Below are 20053 nucleotides of genomic sequence, written 5' to 3' on the forward strand. Positions count from 1 at the left end.
TGGAACTCATAGAATCGTGTGTGTGTGTGTGTATATATAAATATGTATATAGAAAGAAATGAAGAAAAAGCTATCATGGGCAATAGCTTATTACAAGAATTCCAGCATTTGGACATGTACATGTAGTTACTAAAACAGTTGTGACGTCATTTGAAAATAAAATTGGAACTTTCAATGGTCAATCACATTTATTTTACAATAAATAAATAAAAAATCACCTTTTCAATTAGGTGTTTCATTTTATGATTACTGCATTAGCTTTTCACATCAAAGGGGAATTGTGTTATGGCGTCACTTGAGCGACGCACGATACTTTTGTGTACATACTGTATGTGGCCACTCCTTCAGATAAGTGGATTCGGTTATTTCAGCCACACCCATTGCTGACAGGTGTATAAAATCGAGCACAAAGCCATGCAATCTCCATAGACAAACATTTTGCCGTAGTGTGGCCTTATTGAAGAGCTTAGTGACTTTCAACGTGGCACCATCATAGGCTGCCACCTTTCCAACAAGTCAGTTTGTCAAATTTCTTCCCAACTAGAATGGACCCGGTCAACTGTAAGTGCTGTTATTGTGAAGTGGAAATGTCTAGGAGCAACAACGACTCAGCGGTAAGCCACACAAGCTCACAGAACGGGGACTGCCGAGTGCTGAAGCGTGTAGAGCGTGAAAATCGTCTTTCCTCAGTTGTAACACTCATTACTGAGTTCCAAACTGCCTCTGGAAGCAACGTCAGCACAAGAACTGTTTGTCGGAAGCTTTGTGAAATGGTTTTCTATGACCAAGCAGCCGCACACAAGCATAAGATCACCATGTGCAATGCCAAGCATCGGTTGGAGTGGTGTAAAGCTCACCGCCTCTGGCGTCATGAATCATGCTTCACCATCTGGCAGTCTGATGGACGAATCTGTGTTTGGCAGATGCCAGGAAAACGCTACCTGCCCGAATGCGTAGTGCCAACTATAAAGTTTGGATGAGGAATAATCTTGGGCAGTTTTTCATGGTTTGGGCCACTTAGATCCAGTGGAGGGAAATCCTAACACTACAGCATATAATGACATTCTAGACGATTCTGTGCTTCCAACTTTGTGGCACCAGTTTGGGGAAGGCCCTTTCCTGTTTCAGCATGACAATTCCCCCGTGCACAAAGCGAGGTCCATACAGAAATGGTTTGTCTAGATTGGTGTGGAAGAATTTGACTGGCCTTCACAGAGCCCTGACCTCAACCCCGTTGAACACCTTCGGGATGAATTGGAATGCCGACTGCGAGCCAAGACTAATTGCCCAACATCAGTGCCCGACCTCACTAATGCTCTAATGGCTGAATGGAAGCAAGTCCCCGCAGCAATGATCCAACATTTAGTGGAAAGCCTTTCCAGAAGAGTGGAGGCTGTTATAGCAGCAAAGGGGGGGATCAACTCAATATTAATGCCCATGATTTTAGAATGAGATGTTCGACGAGCAGGTGTCCACATACTTTTAGTAATGTAGTGTACGATGGTGGTTCAACTGGTCTGTACAGGTAGGTTAGGCTACATTCAGGGTAAATTAGGAGGCAGAGAAAATCCCGGAGCTCAATGACTTTACATATGGGGCCGGTTTCCCAGATACTGATCAAAGTCTTGGATTCAAAATCAATGGCGATTCTACACATAAAGTGCTTTATAGTCCAGGACCCTGCTTAATCTGACTCTGGGAAACCTGACTTTAAGATGTATTGATGGTGACCCCTCCAAGCTTTTATTGGTATTCAAGAAGTTGGATAACTATTTTATGGAATGCCTGTGATGCAATTCCATGGTAAAAGAATGATGATGACACTTGGTGTGTTCGTAAATTCAATCTGGAGTGCCAGAGTGGCCACTGGGAGTTCGTAAATTCAGAGTGTTTTGCTCTCGGAGCGTTCAGAGCGCACACTGGACGCTCTGGTCGAGGAGTAGGGCTGATCCGAGCGTTCTGACCTCACAACGGCTGTCAAGGACCCAAGCTAACTGGCTAATGTTGGCTAGCTTTCTAGCTACTTCCAGACAAATGAGAGACCACCTCACTCTGACCATTTTACTCTCCCTAGCAGAGCTGGTTAGGCTGTTTTCATGTTATCCAGAGCGTTGGTGACTGTAACTGCTGCTGGCAACAATTTAATTGCGCTTTTTTTTGCTGACGTTTACTGACATTGGCCATATTCAACGGGTGTTCAGCGTTTGTAAATGTGTCAATTATTCTGCGCTCTAGCACACTCAGACGAGTGCTTTGAAATTGGAGTAGAAGGCCAGAGTGAATTTACTAACGCCCCTTAATGACGTAACCATTTAGCTGAGATTATGTTTACAATTATGTTTCCCAATTCACCCCATCTGCAGATCAATATCAGGGCAATTCCATGGTAACAAAATCCACGGTAACAGATCTTTCACTTTTTAAAATGTATGTCAAACAAAAACCAATGATTGCAAAGTTAAACAAACCATACAACTCAATGCACAAGGATGAATTTGAACCGTTTCCACCAAAAATTGTGCAAAACCACATTTACTTGAATAACAGTGCAGAATGACGGTTTGCTCTGTTTTTGCCGTCATTCTGTTACCAAACTTTGCATCTGCACTATTCTTCAAGTACATTGCATTCGGAAAGTATTCAGACCACTTCCGTTTTTCCACATTTTGTTACGTTACAGCCTTATTATAAAATGTATTCAATATTTTTTTTTTACCTCATCAATCTACACACAATACCCCATAATGACAAAGCAAAAACAGGTTTTCAGAAATGTTTGTAAATGTATTACAAATAAAAAACACACCTTATTTACATAAGTATTCAGACCCTTTGCTATGGGACTCGAAATTGAGCTCAGGTGCATCCTGTTTTCATTTATCATCCTTGAGATGTTTCTACAACTTTATTGGAGTCCACCTGTGGTAAAGTCAATTGATTGGACATGATTTGGAAAGGCACACACCTGTCTATATAAGGTCCTACAGTTGACAGTGCATGTCAGAGCAAAAACCAAGCCATGAGGTCGAAGGAATTGTCCGTAGAGCTCCGAGACAGAATCATGTCGAGGCACAGATCTGAGGAAGGGTACAAAAACATTTATGTAGCATTGAAGGTCCCCAAGAACACAGTGGCCTCCATCATTCTTAAATGGAAGAAGTTTGGAACCACCAAGACTCTTCCTAGAGCTGGCCACACGGCCAAACTGAGCAATTGGGGGAGAAGGGCCTTGGTCAGGGAGGTGACCAAGACGGAAGCCACTCCTCAGTTAAAGCACGACAGCCCACTTGGAGTTTGCCAAAAGGCACCTAAATGACTGTCAGACCATGAAAACAAGATTTTCTGGTCTGACGAAACCAAGATCGAACTCTTTGGCCTGAATGCCGAGCGTCACATCTGGAGGAAACCTGGCACCATCCCTCAGGTGATGCATGGTTGCCTCTATAATGCTGTGGGGATGTTTTTCAGCTGCAGGGACAGGAAGACTAGTCAGGATTGAGGGAAAGATGAACGGAGCAAAGTACAGAGAAATCCTTAATGAAAACCTGCTGGAGAGTGCTCAGGACCTCAGACTGGAGTGAAGTTTCACCTTCCAACAGGACAACGACCCTAAACACACAGCCAAGACAACACAGGAGTGGCTTCAGGACAAGTCTCTGAATGTCCTTGAGTGCCCCAGTCAGTGCCCGGACTTGAATCGAACATCTCTGGAGAGACCTGAAAATAGCTGTGCAGCGACGCTCCCCATCCAACCTGACAGAGCTTGAGAGGATCTGCAGAGAAGAATGGGAGAAACTCCCCAAATCCAAAATACAGTTGTGCTTGTAGTGTCATACCCAAGAAGACTCGAGGCTGTAATCACTGCCAAAGGTGCTTCAACAAAGTACTGAGTAAAGGGTCTGAATACTTATGTACATGTGATATTTCAGTTTATTTTTTTTTATAAATTTGCTACATTTTATTAAACCCGTTTTTGCTTTGTCATTATGGGTAATGTGTGTAGATTGATGAGGATTTAACTTTTTTTTAAATCCATTTTAGAATAAGGCTGTAACGTAACAAAAAGTAGAAAAAGTCAAGGGGTCAGACTACTTTCCGAATGCACTGTAAATCTGTTTTTATGCACATTTTCTGTAGATATTCTTTAAATTAATCCTTATGCATAGAGTTAGTTTGTTTAACTTTGCAATCATAGATTTTTGTCTGACGTACATTTTAAAGGGAAAAATCTGAGTCTGCATCATTCTGTTACCATAGAATTTCACTGATATTGATCTGTAGATAAGGTGAATTGGAGGTATACACATGCTCTCAGCTAAATGGTTACATCAAGTGTCCCATTTGCCTGTCCAACCCATACCCCCACTTGTATTCTGAGAGGCTATAAGCTATAAAGCTAAGAGATCTGTCTATAAGCAGCTTTATATAGGCTATGTATAGCAGCTAAAAGAGTCTATAGCGCAAAGGCTATAAGCATTTAAATTGTAATAGAATTTGAAAGAAGTGATATTGCTTAATTTCATACAGTTTTAGTAGGTGATACACGACATGAGAATTGCAATTTCTATTGATCATGCTGCTGGACTGATGTTGCGGTTTCTTTAAATTGGGAAGGTCACCAATCTGCATCAATGTTCTCTCTGTGAGGATCAGAAAAGGGGCAATGATTTACCCACAATGCAGTCTTCCAGAGTCCCAGATGCTATTTCTGGTAGATTGGGTCTTCTTGGTGCAGCATTTCTGTTTGAAATGTTTTGCAGTGGTGGCCACGATTAAAAATCTATATAGGGGAAACACTATTATTATATATATCTGTTATCCAACCACAGATTATTTCCATATCTGTACCTTGAATCTTTTCAATAATGCAAAATGTGTATCTCAAGGTATCTGATGGCTTCTTCTGGTGTTTATTATCAGTCTAATGTCTAAGGTGGAAGAAGCGTCAGTGAAAGGGAGGGCATAGACTTACAGTTAGTCCTATTTGTCAATCAATATTTTATGAGAGGGTAGCAGTGACACACACACACACACAGACACACACACACACACACACACACAACCCCTTATACACCCCTGTGTGTGTGTGTGTGTGTGTGTGTGTGTGTGTGTGTGTGTGTGTGTGTGTGTGTGTGTGTGTGTGTGTGTGTGTGTGTGTGTGTGTGTGTGTCACTATGACCCTGTCTACGCACACTGACTGTAGCCCTAATCCCTGCTTTGCTGTAGCCACCTGGTGAACGTGTCCTACTAATGAAACTCATTGGTAAGCACATTAAAACTTGATGACCTAGTGAATACGTTGCTGGCTTGTGTTTGTCAGGTAGCCAGGGATCCAATATCCTCGTATCTGATTGTACCGATTCTGCAAGGCTCCCGAGTGGCGCAGCGGTCTAAGGCACTGCATCTTAGTGCAAGAGGTATCACTACAGTCCCTGGTTCGAATCCAGGCTGTATCACATCCAGCCGTGATTGGGAGTCCCATAGGGGACTTGGCCCACCGTCGTCCAGGGTAGGCCGTCATTCTAAATAAGAATATGTTCTGAACTGACTTGCCTAGTTAAAGGATAAATAAATAAAAAAGGTCCCTATTGTATTATCAATCAATTGCCTTTTGGTAGTGGGACTATCTCATACTGCATTACGCTGTATTCAAAAAGGAATCTCAGTGTAGAAGTGCTGATCTAGGATCAGGTCCTCCCCTGTACATATAATCAAAACTGATCCTATATCAGCACTCTGACTCTTTATGAGTATGGGGCCTGATCTAGGATCAGGTCTTCCCCTGTCCATATAATCAAAACTGATCCTATATCAGAACTCTGACTCTTTATGAGTATGGGGCCTGATCTAGGATCAGGTCTTCCCCTGTCCATATAATCAAAACTGATCCTATATCAGCACTCTGAGTATGGGCCCTGTTCTCTGTCTGTGTTCATTCTGGTGACCCATCACTCAAAAAATATGTTTTTTGCATGTAACCAAAATGGCATCCTTTTTCCTTTATAGTGCACTATTTTTGACCATGGCTCTGGTCCCTATTCCCTTTATAGTGCACTACCAGGGCTCTGGTCCCTATTCCCTTTATAGTGCACTACCAGGGCTATGGTCCCTATTCCCTATATAGTGCACTACCAGGGCTATGGTCCCTATTCCCTTTATAGTGCACTACCATGGCTCTGGTCCCTATTTCCTATATAGTGCACTACCAGGGCTATGGTCCCTATTTCCTATATAGTGCACTACCATGGCTCTGGTCCCTATTCCCTATATAGTGCACTACCATGGCTCTGGTCCCTATTCCCTATATAGTGCACTACCAGGGCTATGGTCCCTATTCCCTATATAGTGCACTACCATGGCTCTGGTCCCTATTCCCTATATAGTGCACTACCAGGGCTCTGGTCACTATTCCCTATATAGTGCACTACCAGGGCTCTGGTCCCTATTCCCTATATAGTGCACTACCATGGCTCTGGTCCCTATTCCCTATATAGTGCACTACCAGGGCTCTGGTCCCTATTCCCTATATAGTGCACTACCAGGGCTCTGGTCCCTATTCCCTATATAGTGCACTACCAGGGCTCTGGTCCCTATTCCCTATATAGTGCACTACCAGGGCTCTGGTCCCTATTCCCTATATAGTGCACTACCAGGGCTCTGGTCCCTATTCCCTATATAGTGCACTACCAGGGCTATGGTCCCTATTCCCTATATAGTGCACTACCAGGGCTCTGGTCACTATTCCCTATATAGTGCACTACCAGGGCTCTGGTCCCTATTCCCTATATAGTGCACTACCAGGGCTCTGGTCCCTATTCCCTATATAGTGCACTACCAGGGCTCTGGTCCCTATTCCCTATATAGTGCACTACCAGGGCTCTGGTCACTATTCCCTATATAGTGCACTACCAGGGCTCTGGTCCCTATTCCCTATATAGTGCACTACCAGGGCTCTGGTCCCTATTCCCTATATAGTGCACTACCAGGGCTATGGTCAAAAGTAGTGCACTATATAGGGAATAGGGTGTCATTTCAGGCACAACCCCAAGCCTCACCAATAAATCAAGAGAGGAAGGATTACAGCGACAACACGCCTGTGTGGATTACAGATAAGGTATTCTATTCAGGTAGTAAGACTTCCAACACCTTCAAAGCTCATTTATATTTTCACAGTTTCACAGTCGGAGAACCACCGAGTTGGGCGGATGAAACTAGTCGTGAACACTAAGCAATCTACATGAATACATAAATGAAAAAGGCTTGTGGGACTTGGCCAAGACTAGAATGGTTGGCCTGTTCCCAATCTCATGGCCTCTGGTCCTGCTAGGGTGGATCTCTTTGCGCAAAGAGTAAACACTCAAGGCACTGTCCTTTGTCCTTTTTGTTTCTAGTCCTTAATTGCTTTGAGGGCTAGCTTTGTTTGATTTGATACTGGCTCCAGGGGGAATGGGTTAGATAAGGTGTGCGTGTGTGTGTGTGCGTGTGTGTGTGTGTGTGTGTGTGTGTGTGTGTGTGTGTGTGTGTGTGTGTGTGTGTGTGTGTGTGTGTGTGTGCGTGTGAGAAGAGACTACTGTAGCAGCCTACATTTGTCCTTTCAGATTGTATTATGGTGACATCAGTTTCTGTTGTTTAACATGTTTGGAATGGTTGGAGTAGTGATAGGATTATGATAGGCTGAGACGTTTAGAAACTGCTCAAGTCACTGTCACCAGTATGGTGGAGGGTGGAATGAAAGCAGGAAAATGTTAGAACGACACGCATGACACCCAAACCGATATTTCATTTCAGAATGTAATTAGGCAAGGGTTTGGTTAAGGTTAGGGTTAGGGTAAAGGCCAGTTGTAGGTTTTGGCCGGTCGGTTTAAACGTCGGTTGTGTCGTTAACCTCACCCACGGTAGAAGGATAGGGTTAACCTCCTGCTCCGCAGACCTTCAGCAGGGCGGAGTCTGAGGGCACATTGTTCAGTGTTTTCGGCTTTGGAAAGAGAGAGAATGGTCATATCAGTCTGTGTGAAGGGTCGGTCGACAAGGATCGTGTCAGACTACAAATGATGAAACATCGTTAACGGAACACTACACCGACTCCAATTCCTAAACCCAACCGCGAAACCGACTCGGTGATTATGGCCACCGCTGACTCAGCAGTGAGAAGTTTATCAGAAGTCGAAAAATACCTTAACAGCCGGAACGAAATGGTAATAACGACCTTTTCTCATGATTTCTTCTACTCCACATAGCCTACGCTGCTTAAACATAGGAGGCATTGTACTGTATCGTCATCATAATGCAGCGAAGGCATCAATATGCGAACACCTGCCGTGTCCCAGTTTTCGGTCAAATCTGATTTTACTCTTCTGGGTCGGTCATTTCTTATGTAGGCTTTTACGCCCAGGAACTGCTCTGCTATCTTAGCGTATTGAGGCTCTCTAGTATGTAGGCTACATTGTGTACCATTGCTTGTGTTCATTACGTTTTAGGTTAACTTGGAGGTGTTTACCTGATTTTCATTTAGCATTCAATTATTTTCAGTCCTGTTCATATTTTAACAGATTTTTATAACACAATCATACCATTCAGAATTGCCTAATACATGTTTGGTTGATATTTGAGAAAATAAGAAAATTGTATCTAACTGTGATTTTATTTTTTAACAGTAAAAAAAAAAAACAGTATAATTTTTTTTGTTTCAATGCAAAGTGCCCTTCTCCTGTTGTCGAAAGCAATGTTCTGTTCTCTCTTCTCGGTTCCGTTTTCTGTTCTTCTGTTCTGATCTCTTGCAATGGTTACTGCTCCAAATGACAGCTGGATAGACATGTTAGGAGTCAGATAAATGTTTTAACAGCTGGAGAGTTTTAGCTCGTTCCATGTTATTACAATGTTACAGCTGCACAAGTATTATCAAATCCCCCAGGGTCTTATTGAGTAACATGGACTTGTGCACATTATGTAAACGACTTGAGCACTTGGTAAATGTATTGATAGTTTACACCTTATTCGCAGTAGAGGATAAAACAACCTTATGTTTCAAGATGCATTTAAATGGTTGTAAATATCAGAGTGGCACAATTAAGGAAGTCATTGTTGAACACTGATCCTAATAGTAGGCCATCATGCAAATCTAAAACAAAACCGGTCTTCTCTTATAGGCCACACACACACACACACACACACACACACACACACACACACACACACACACACACACACACACACACACACACACACACACTGTTTCCTCCTCCATGGTGTGTCTCGTGATTGTTTGTGAAGACATTACAAACCAGAAAATCACTCAACTGTTAAAGCGAGAGCAAGTTGTTTCTCTTTCTCCTGTAGCGATCGTGCCTTCAGGGCAAATTACATTTCATGGATTAACTGATTTGTATGACTGTTGACTGACTGTGTCACGCCCAGACCTTAGAGAGCCGTTTTATTTCTCTATTTGGTTAGGTCAGGGTGGGCATTCTATGTTGTCTATTTCTTTGTTTTTGGCAGAGTATGGTTCCTAATCAGAGACAGCTGTCTATCGTTGTCTCTGATTGGGAACCATACTTAGGCAGCCTTTTCCCACCTGTGTTTTGTGGTTAGTTGTTTTTGGTTTCGTATCTGTACCTGACAGAACTGTGCGCTTTCGTTTAATTTTTGTTTGAGTGTTTTTGGTGAAAATAAAACATCATGAACACTTTCCACGCTGCACTTTGGTCTCATTCCGACGACAGCCGTTACAGACTGGTTATTTCCAGGCAGTTTATCATGTTTGAACCTGAGTGATGTCTTGACCTGGATGTTAAAAGTGTCAAGTCCAAAGTTCCTTTTATTACTTCAGTCACTGTCTCACCTCTCCTTCACAATATGAGTAATAAATTAACATCCACATGGTTCATCTTGTCAGTTTTTACATTTATCACCTCAATTATAGCTACACAGATCCCACTTCAAGTCAAATTTTATTAGTCACATGCGCTGAATACAACAGGTGTAGACCTTACTGTGAAAACAAGGCAGTTCAAGAAATAGAGTTAAGAAAATATTTACTAAATAAACTAAGGTATAAAATAAAAAGTAACACAATAAAATATCAATATCGAGGCTATAAACAGTGGGTACCGAGTGCGGGGGTACAGGTTAGTCGAGGTAATTTGTTAATGTAGGTAGGGGTAAAGTAATATACAGCGGTAGGTAGGGGTAAAGTAATATACAGCGGTAGGTAGGGGTAAAGTAATATACAGCGGTAGGTAGGGGTAAAGTAATATACAGCGGTAGGTAGGGGTAAAGTAATATACAGCGGTAGGTAGGGGTAAAGTAATATACAGCGGTAGGTAGGGGTAAAGTAATATACAGCGGTAGGTAGGGGTAAAGTAATATACAGCGGTAGGTAGGGGTAAAGTAATATACAGCGGTAGGTAGGGGTAAGTAATATACAGCGGTAGGTAGGGGTAAAGTAATATACAGCGGTAGGTAGGGGTAAAGTAATATACAGCGGTAGGTAGGGGTAAAGTAATAAACAGCGGTAGGTAGGGGTAAAGTAATATACAGCGGTAGGTAGGGGTAAAGTAATATACAGCGGTAGGTAGGGGTAAAGTAATAAACAGCGGTAGGTAGGGGTAAAGTAATATACAGCGGTAGGTAGGGGTAAAGTAATATACAGCGGTAGGTAGGGGTAAAGTAATATACAGCGGTAGGTAGGGGTAAAGTAATAAACAGCGGTAGGTAGGGGTAAAGTAATAAACAGCGGTAGGTAGGGGTAAAGTAATAAACAGCGGTAGGTAGGGGTAAAGTAATATACAGCGGTAGGGGGTTGGGGGGGGGGTGTCAATGTAAATAGTCTGGTTGGCCATTTGATTAATTGTTCAGCAGTCTTATGGCTTGGGGGTAGAAGCTGTTAAGAAGCCTTTTGGACCTAGACTTGGCGCTTTGGTACCTCTTGCCGTGAGGTAGCAGAGAGAAACGTTTATGACGGGTGACTGGAGTCTTTGGAAAAAAAATTGGGCCTTCTTCTGACACCGCCTAGTATATAGGTCCTGGATGGCAGGAAGCTTTGCCCCAGTGATGTACTGGGCCGTATGCACTACCCTCTGTAGCGGCTTATTGTCAGATGCCAAGCATTTGCCGTACCAGGCGGTGATGCAACCAGTCAGAATGTAGAACCAGTCAGCTGTAGAACTTTTTGAGGATCCGGGGACCCATGACAAATCTTTTCAGTCACCTGAGGGGGAAAGGATTTTGTCGCGCCCTCTTCACGACTGTCTTGGTGTGTTTGAACCATGATAGTTCGTTGGTGATGTGGACACCAAGGAACTTGAAACTCTTGACCCGCTCCACTACAGCCCTGTCGATGTGAATGGGGCGTGTTTGGCCCTCCTTTTCCTGTAGTCCACGATCAGCTCCTTTGTCTTGCTCATGTTGAGTGAGAGGTTGTTGTCCTGGCACCACACTGCCAGTTCTCTGACCTCCCTATAGGCTGTCTCATCGTTGTCGGTGACCAGGCCTACCACTGTTGTGTTGTCAGCAAACTTAATAATGGTGTTGGAGTTTTGCTTGGCCACGCAGTCGTGGGTGAACAGGGAGTACAGGAGGGGACTAAGCAGGCACCCCTGAGGGCCCCCTGTGTTGTGGATCAGTGTGGCAGATGTGTTGTTACCTACCCTTACCACCTGGGGGGCGGCCCGTCAGGAAGTCCAGGATCCAGTTGCAGAGGGAGGTGTTTAGTCCCAGGGTCCTCAGTTTAGTGATTAGCTTTGTGGGCACTATGGTTTTGAACGCTGAGCTGTAGTCAGTCAACAGCATTCTCACATAGGTGTTTATTTTGTCCAGGTGGGAAAGGGCAGTGTGGAGTGCGATTGAGATTGCATCATCTGTGGATCTGTCTAACACCAATGTCCTTAATGCATTGCACTGGGCTGCAGTCCAACTGTAGGCCTATACTTGATATACTTTATAGACAAATGTATCTGCATTGATATACATGTTTTATTCCTTAGCCTACCAAGGTTAATATAGTTTTGTGATTTAATATTTTCAGACATGATTTACAATTTGTTATTTAGTTTAAGTTTGATAAAAACATTTATATTTATTTTGTGTATCGCTTAGTTTCAGTTTTAGTGTTAGTGACAGAAAGTAGCATATGCGTGGGAGGAGCCATTTATGTGTTTTTAGGACGTCACTTCTTCCCCCTGGGGGGTCAGAACGACATACGTTTGGTTAGGTTTAAATATTAAAACTATCCTAATGTGACTTGGATTTAAAGGATAAGCACTCTTTGTTTTTACTTTAGTAGTAGATGTAAGAAGAATCAAGTACCTTTACCTTTATCTGACAGAGGAAACAACAAATGAAGTTATGTAAAGTTATGTTATGTAAAGTTATGTAAAGTTATGTTATGTAAAGTTATGTAAAGTTATGTTGATGTAATATTAAACATGTATCACTGACTAACCCCTTCAAATAGGGTTCATGAAAACAACGGCAAAAACAAACAATACAACACTTCTTCACAAATCTATCATGTCACAGCCAGCTTGTGTTTGTGTGGGGGGTGTTTCCGTTCAACCAAACACGATTTTCTGGTTTATCTTCAAGAAGACTGTGTTCCAGAGAAATGGTCGTTCGGTTTCTCAAGCCTGATGAAAGGCTGAATATTCTCTCCACAAATGCTTGGGATGCAGGGACAGAAACCAGATCCACTGTCACAGAGAACAGATTGGAATAAACAGCCATTCTTCCCTGCCAGAGCTGGAGAGGTGACATATTAAACATTTCCTCTTTTACCTCTTCCAGGTATTTCCGCAGCTCACACAGGTTACTTAATGCCCTGCCAGGTTGACCCTTCAAATGGACAGTGAACTCAGACACAATCAAATCAAATTTTATTGGTCACATACACATGGTTAGCAGATGTTATTGCGAGTGTAGCGAAATTCTTGTGCTTCTAGTACCGACAGTGCAGCAATATCTAACATGGTAATCTAACAATTCCCCAACAACTACCTAATACACATAAATCTAAGTAAAGGAATGGAATAAGAATATATATACTACCGTTCAAAAGTTTGGGGTCACTTAGAAATGTCCTTGTTTTTGAAAGAAAAGCAATTTCTTTTGCCCATTAAAATACAGTGTAGACATTGTTAATGTTGTAAATGACTATTGTAGCTGGAAACGGCTGATTTATTATTAAATATCTACATAGGCGTACAGAGGTCCATTATCAGCAACCATCACTCCTGTGTTCCAATGGCACGTTGTGTTAGCTAATCCAAGTTTATACCATAAGACTTTTTTTTGTTTTTTGGTCCTCCAATAATCGGTATCGGCGTTGAAAAATCATAATCGGTCGACCTCTAATTTAAACTTGAAACTTGCTTTCCTCCTTTCCTTCCTTCATTCTTTCCTTCTTTCCTCCTTTCCTTCCTTCCTTCTTTCCTTCCTTCCTCCTTTCCTTCTTTCCTTCCTTCATTCTTTCCTTCTTTCCTCCTTTCCTTCCTTCCTTCTTTCCTTCCTTCATTCTTTCCTTCCTCCTTTCCTTCTTTCCTCCTTTCCTTCCTTCTTTCCTTCCTTCCTTCCTTCCTTCCTTCCTTCCTTCCTTCCTTCCTTCCTCCTTTCCTTCCTTCCTTCCTTCCTTCCTCCTTTCCTTCCTTCCTTCCTTCCTTCCTCCTTTCCTTCCTTCCTTCCTCCTTTCCTTCCTTCTTTCCTTCCTTCCTTCCTTCCTTCCTTCCTTCCTTCCTTCATTCCTTCCTCCTTTCCTTCCTTCTTTCTGTAGAAAACGACTGCACTTTTCCTTGAAATCCCCAACTTCAACTAGATGCAGGGATCGGGGGGCCCAGCGGTGATACAAGCGCTCCTTCAGCTCGTGCTGTAAACTGCAGTACTGCTTATTTTACGTTTCCACCGCCTCCTTACAGCTGTGGCTCTAGTCTTTAACTGATTGAGGTCAATAGTACATCGCTTTCTCAGAAGATTGATGGACTGTAGCTATCCCTACTTGAACTCAGCCTTTTTTGCTCATTATATTTTTGTTGAGCTGTTTGACAGTGTCCGTGTTTCCATAACTTGATATTGCCACAGCTTCCTTACAACTGTGGCTCGTGTTTTAACTGATTTGGCCCTACAGTACATACAGTGGGATCTGAAATCATTGACACCATTGAAAAAGATGAGCAAAAGTGACTGTATATTTAGATGCCAAACCCACCGCTGGTGAGCGTAGCCAAACAGCTCTATTTTCATGACCAAAACACCAGTTTCAATCCAAGAGCCACTGCTGTTTAGCAAACCCCAGGCGTTTACATTTGTTGAATGACATGAAAATAGAGCTCTTTGGCCACACACACCAGTGGTGGGTTTGGTGTTAAAATGAGAATGTATGAGCAGAAAATAACCACATACCAACTACAAAATATGGTGGATCTTTGATGTTATGGGCCTATTTTGCTTCCACTGGTCCTGGGGCCCTTGTTAACGGTATGTTTACCCACTACCAGATTATTTTTGCTCCAAAACCGGTTTGCCTCTGCCAGGAGGCTTATACTTGGCCATAAGTAGATCTTTCAGCAAGGCAATAACTCCAAGCACACATCAAAATCCACAAAGAAATTGTATACTGTCCACAAAATCTAAATTTTTGTAATGGCCAATCTCAGTCTCCGTACTTGAAACCCATTGAACACCTGTGGTTTGAATTGAAGAGGGCAGTCCATAAGCACAGGCAAAGGACATCAATGATATTGAAGTATTCTGTACTGAGGAATGGTCTACAATCCCTCCCAATGGGTTCTCCAACTCATAAAACATTTGAGAAAAACGCTCAGTGCCTTTATCCTCGCAAGGTGAGGTATTGAAAAACAGGCGTGCCAATAATTTTGACCCCTACCCTTTAAGAGAAAAAAATGCTTGTTAAAAAAAAAAAATGCCTCTGAACAATTATATTAGTAGTAGTATTTCTTTGAGCATACAATATAGCTCAGTGTTTGAATTATATTTTATACAGTCATTTTTGCTCATCTTTATCAAGGGTGTCAATCATTTCGGACTGTACACATGGCTGGAGACCTAGGTCTGGTCTATATGATACACATGGCTGGAGGTCTACAGTAGGTCTAGTCTATATGATACACATGGCTGGAGACCTAGGTCTGGTCTATATGATACACATGGCTGGAGGTCTACAGTAGGTCTAGTGTATATGATACACATGGCTGGGGGTCTACAGTAGGTCTAGTCTATATGATACACATGGCTGGAGGTCTACAGTTGGTCTGGTCTATATGATACACATGGCTGGAGGTCTACAGTTGGTCTGGTCTATATGATACACATGGCTGGAGGTCTACAGTAGGTCTAGTCTATATGATACACATGGCTGGAGGTCTACAGTAGGTCTAGTCTATATGATACACATGGCTGGAGGTCTACAGTAGGTCTAGTCTATATGATACACATGGCTGGAGGTCTACAGTAGGTCTAGTCTATATGATACACATGGCTGGAGGTTTACAGTAGGTCTAGTCTATATGATACACATGGCTGGAGGTCTACAGTAGGTCTGGTCTATATGATACACATGGCTGGAGGTCTACAGTAGGTCTAGTGTATATGATACACATGGCTGGAGGTCTACAGTAGGTCTGGTCTATATGATACACATGGCTGGAGGTCTACGTCTAGATGTTGACTCTTGATTTTCTGGTCTCAATGCAGCATTCATCCCCTTTTTCCCTTGTTGTTGTTCATGGAGAGTAGAATTCCACTCACTGTTTTCCTGTTTTTACTACTATGTAGGCCCTATATGTAGGCCCTATATGTAGGCCCTATATGTAGGCCCTATATGTAGGCCCTAGGCCCTATATGTAGGCCAGCAAGTTTGGAAATCGAGGATGCTGTCGACATGGAGGAGACAATTTAAAGTTGAGTTCACCCCTTTTAAGTAGTATTTTCACTTCATTTAGTCTAATAGAGATAGCAGTATTTAACTAGGTCTAAAAGAGATTCCACTCTGTGCTCTGTCAATCCACAGGGGAGAGCAGAGCTTCTGGCAAGGCTATGTGTTGAAAGGTCACCCTACATATGTATTGTTAATATGCTATTGATTAGTTCCTGAATGAACCGGGTTGCCTGTCTGTGTGTTAGGCCTAGTCCACGTCCGTGTGTGTTAGGTCTAGTCCACGTCCGTGTGTGTTAGGTCTAGTCCACGTCCGTGTGTGTTAGGTCTAGTCCACGTCCGTGTGTGTTAGGCCTAGTCCACGTCCGTGTGTGTTAGGTCTAGTCCACGTCCGTGTGTGTTAGGTCTAGTCCACGTCCGTGTGTGTTAGGTCTAGTCCACGTCCGTGTGTGTTAGGTCTAGTCCACGTCCGTGTGTGTTAGGTCTAGTCCACGTCCGTGTGTGTTAGGTCTAGTCCACGTCCGTGTGTGTTAGGTCTAGTCCACGTCCGTGTGTGTTAGGTCTAGTCCACGTCCGTGTGTGTTAGGCCTAGTCCACGTCCGTGTGTGTTAGGCCTAGTCCACGTCCGTGTGTGTTAGGTCTAGTCCACGTCCGTGTGTGTTAGGTCTAGTCCACGTCCGTGTGTGTTAGGTCTAGTCCACGTCCGTGTGTGTTAGGCCTAGTCCACGTCCGTGTGTGTTAGGCCTAGTCCACGTCCGTGTGTGTTAGGTCTAGTCCACGTCCGTGTGTGTTAGGCCTAGTCCACGTCCGTGTGTGTTAGGCCTAGTCCACGTCCGTGTGTGTTAGGTCTAGTCCACGTCCGTGTGTGTTAGGTCTAGTCCACGTCCGTGTGTGTTAGGTCTAGTCCACGTCCGTGTGTGTTAGGTCTAGTCCACGTCCGTGTGTGTTAGGTCTAGTCCACGTCCGTGTGTGTTAGGCCTAGTCCACGTCCGTGTGTGTTAGGCCTAGTCCACGTCCGTGTGTGTTAGGTCTAGTCCACGTCCGTGTGTGTTAGGTCTAGTCCACGTCCGTGTGTGTTAGGCCTAGTCCACGTCCGTGTGTGTTAGGCCTAGTCCACGTCCGTGTGTGTTAGGTCTAGTCCACGTCCGTGTGTGTTAGGCCTAGTCCACGTCCGTGTGTGTTAGGCCTAGTCTACGTCCGTGTGTGTTAGGCCTAGTCCATGTCCGTGTGTGTTAGGTCTAGTCCACGTCCGTGTGTGTTAGGCCTAGTCCACGTCCGTGTGTGTTAGGTCTAGTCCACGTCCGTGTGTGTTAGGTCTAGTCCACGTCCGTGTGTGTTAGGTCTAGTCCACGTCCGTGTGTGTTAGGTCTAGTCCACGTCCGTGTGTGTTAGGTCTAGTCCACGTCCGTGTGTGTTAGGTCTAGTCCACGTCCGTGTGTGTTAGGTCTAGTCCACGTCCGTGTGTGTTAGGCCTAGTCCACGTCCGTGTGTGTTAGGTCTAGTCCACGTCCGTGTGTGTTAGGTCTAGTCCACGTCAGTGTGTGTTAGGCCTAGTCCACGTCCGTGTGTGTTAGGTCTAGTCCACGTCCGTGTGTGTTAGGTCTAGTCCACGTCCGTGTGTGTTAGGTCTAGTCCACGTCCGTGTGTGTTAGGCCTAGTCCACGTCCGTGTGTGTTAGGCCTAGTCCACGTCCGTGTGTGTTAGGTCTAGTCCACGTCCGTGTGTGTTAGGCCTAGTCCACGTCCCATGTTGGCTAACTATTTTTAAAAAGAAGATGGAGGAGAACAAGCTATAGGATGACAAATACCAGTTTTGGTGCAGGTACAGCCGATTAGCGCGAGCTAACACTACCTAGCAAATCGATACTTTGAGTCAAAATATCAATATAATATTGTCCAAAATAATATTGATATGTAACTGTATCTATTTTTTCCCCATCGCTAGTTAGCAGGATGTCTCTAGCAGCAGGGGAGAGTGATGTGTCTGTCTCTCTCTCTCTCCTTGCCCCTCTCCCTCGTTCCACTGAGGCTAGCTAGAGGGATGTCTCTAGCAGCAGGGGAGAGTGATGTGTCTGTCTCTCTCTCTCTCTCCTTCCCCCTCTCCCTCGTTCCACTGAGGCCAGCAAGAGAGATGTCTCTAGTAGAGGTCGACCGATTATGATTTTTCAACGCCGATACCGATACTGATTATTGGAGGACCAAAAAAGGCCGATACCGATTAATCGGACATTTTTTAAAATGTATTTGTAATAATGACAATTACAACAATACTGAATGAACACTTATTTTAACTTAATATAATACATCAATAAAATCAATTTAGCCTCAAATAAATAATGAAACATGTTCAATTTGGTTTAAATCATGCAAAAACAAAGTGTTGGAGAAGAAAGTAAAAATGCAATATGTGCCATGTAAAAAAGCTAACGTTTAAGTTCCTTGCTCAGAACATGAGAACATATGAAAGCTGGTGGTTCCTTTTAACATGAGTCTACAATATTCCCAGGTAAGAAGTTACAGGTTGTAGTTATTATAGGAATTATAGGACTATTTCTCTCTATACGATTTGTTTTCATATACCTTTGACTATTGGATGTTCTTATAGGCACTTTAGTATTGCCAGTGTAACAGTATAGCTTCCGTCCCTCTCCTCGCTCCTACCTGGGCTCGAACCAGGAACACATCGACAACAGCCACCCTCGAAGCAGCGTTACCCATGCAGAGCAAGGGGAACAACTACTCCAAGTCTCAGAGCGAGTGACGTTTGAAACGCTATTAGCGCGCACCCCGCTAACTAGCTAGCCATTTCACATCGGTTACACCAGCCTAATCTCGGGAGTTGATAGGCTTGAAGTCGTAAACAGCGCAATGCTTGAAGCATTGCGAAGAGCTGCTGGCAAAACGCACGAAAGTGCTGTTTGAATGAATGCTTACGAGCCTGCTGGTGCCTACCACCGCTCAGTCAGACTGCTCTATCAAATATCAAATCATAGACTTAATTATAATATAATAAACACACAGAAATACGAGCCTTAGGTCATTAATATGGTCGAATCCGGAAACTATCATCTCGAAAACAAAACGTTTATTCTTTCAGTGAAATACGGAACCGTTCCGTATTTTATCTAACTGTTGGCATCCCTAAGTCTAAATATTCCTGTTACATTGCACAACCTTCAATATTATGTCATAATAATGTAGAATTCTGGCAAATTAGTTCGCAACGAGCCAGGCGGCCCAAACTGTTGCATATACCCTGACTCTGCGTGCAATGAACACGAGAAGTGACACAATTTCACCTGGTTAATATTGCCTGCTAACCTGGATTTCTTTTAGCTAAATATGCAGGTTTAAAAATATATACTTCTGTGTATTGATTTTAAGAAAGGCATTGATGTCTATGGTTAGGTACAGTCGTGCAACGATTGTGCTTTTTTCACAAATGCGCTTTTGTTAAATCATCCCCCGTTTGGCAAAGTTGGCTGTCTTTGTTAGGAAGAAATAGTCTTCACACAGTTCGCAACGAGCCAGGCGGCCCAAACTGCTGCATATACCCTGACTCTGTTGCAAGAGGTGACACATTTTCCCTAGTTAAAATAATTTCATGTTAGCAGGCAATATTAACTAATTATGCAGGTTTAAAAATATATACTTGTGTATTGATTTTAAGAAAGACATTGATGTTTATGGTTAGGTACACGTTGGAGCAACGACAGTCCTTTTTCGCGAATGCGCACTGCATCAATTATATGCAACGCAGGACAGGCTAGATAAACTAGTAATATCATCAAACATGTGTAGTTAACTAGTGATTATGATTGATTGATTGATAGTTTTTTATAAGATAAGTTTAATGCTAGCTAGCACCTTACCTTGGCTTCTTACTGCATTTGCGTAACAGGCAGGCTCCTCGTGGAGTGCAATGTAAAGCAGGTGGTTAGAGCGTTGGACTAGTTAACCCTGAACAAGGCCGTTCCTAGGCCGTCATTGAAAATAAGAATGTGTTCTTAACTGACTTGCCTAGTTAAATAAAGGTGTCCAAAAATACCGATTACCGATTGTTATGAAAACTTGAAATCGGCCCTAATTAATCGGCCATTCCGATTAATCGGTCGACCTCTAGTCTCTAGCAGCAGGGGAGAGTGGTGTGTCTGTCTCTCTCTCTCTTCCCCTT

General features: G+C 43.3%; 1 protein-coding gene across 1 annotated transcript in view; it reads left to right on the forward strand.

Annotated features, from left to right (window-relative positions):
- The first annotated feature begins 7812 nt into the window (after window positions 1-7812).
- Window positions 7813-20053, forward strand: part of LOC115197660 (transmembrane and coiled-coil domain protein 3) — a 36078-nt gene continuing 23837 nt past the window's right edge. The window contains exon 1 of the mRNA XM_029759402.1: window positions 7813-8195. Coding sequence (XP_029615262.1) covers window positions 8124-8195 — 72 coding nt within the window. The 5' untranslated portion in view covers window positions 7813-8123. The remainder of the gene's footprint in view (window positions 8196-20053) is intronic.

Source organism: Salmo trutta, chromosome 7 (genome assembly GCF_901001165.1).
Source record: "Salmo trutta chromosome 7, fSalTru1.1, whole genome shotgun sequence".
Classification (NCBI taxonomy): Eukaryota; Metazoa; Chordata; class Actinopteri; order Salmoniformes; family Salmonidae; genus Salmo; species Salmo trutta.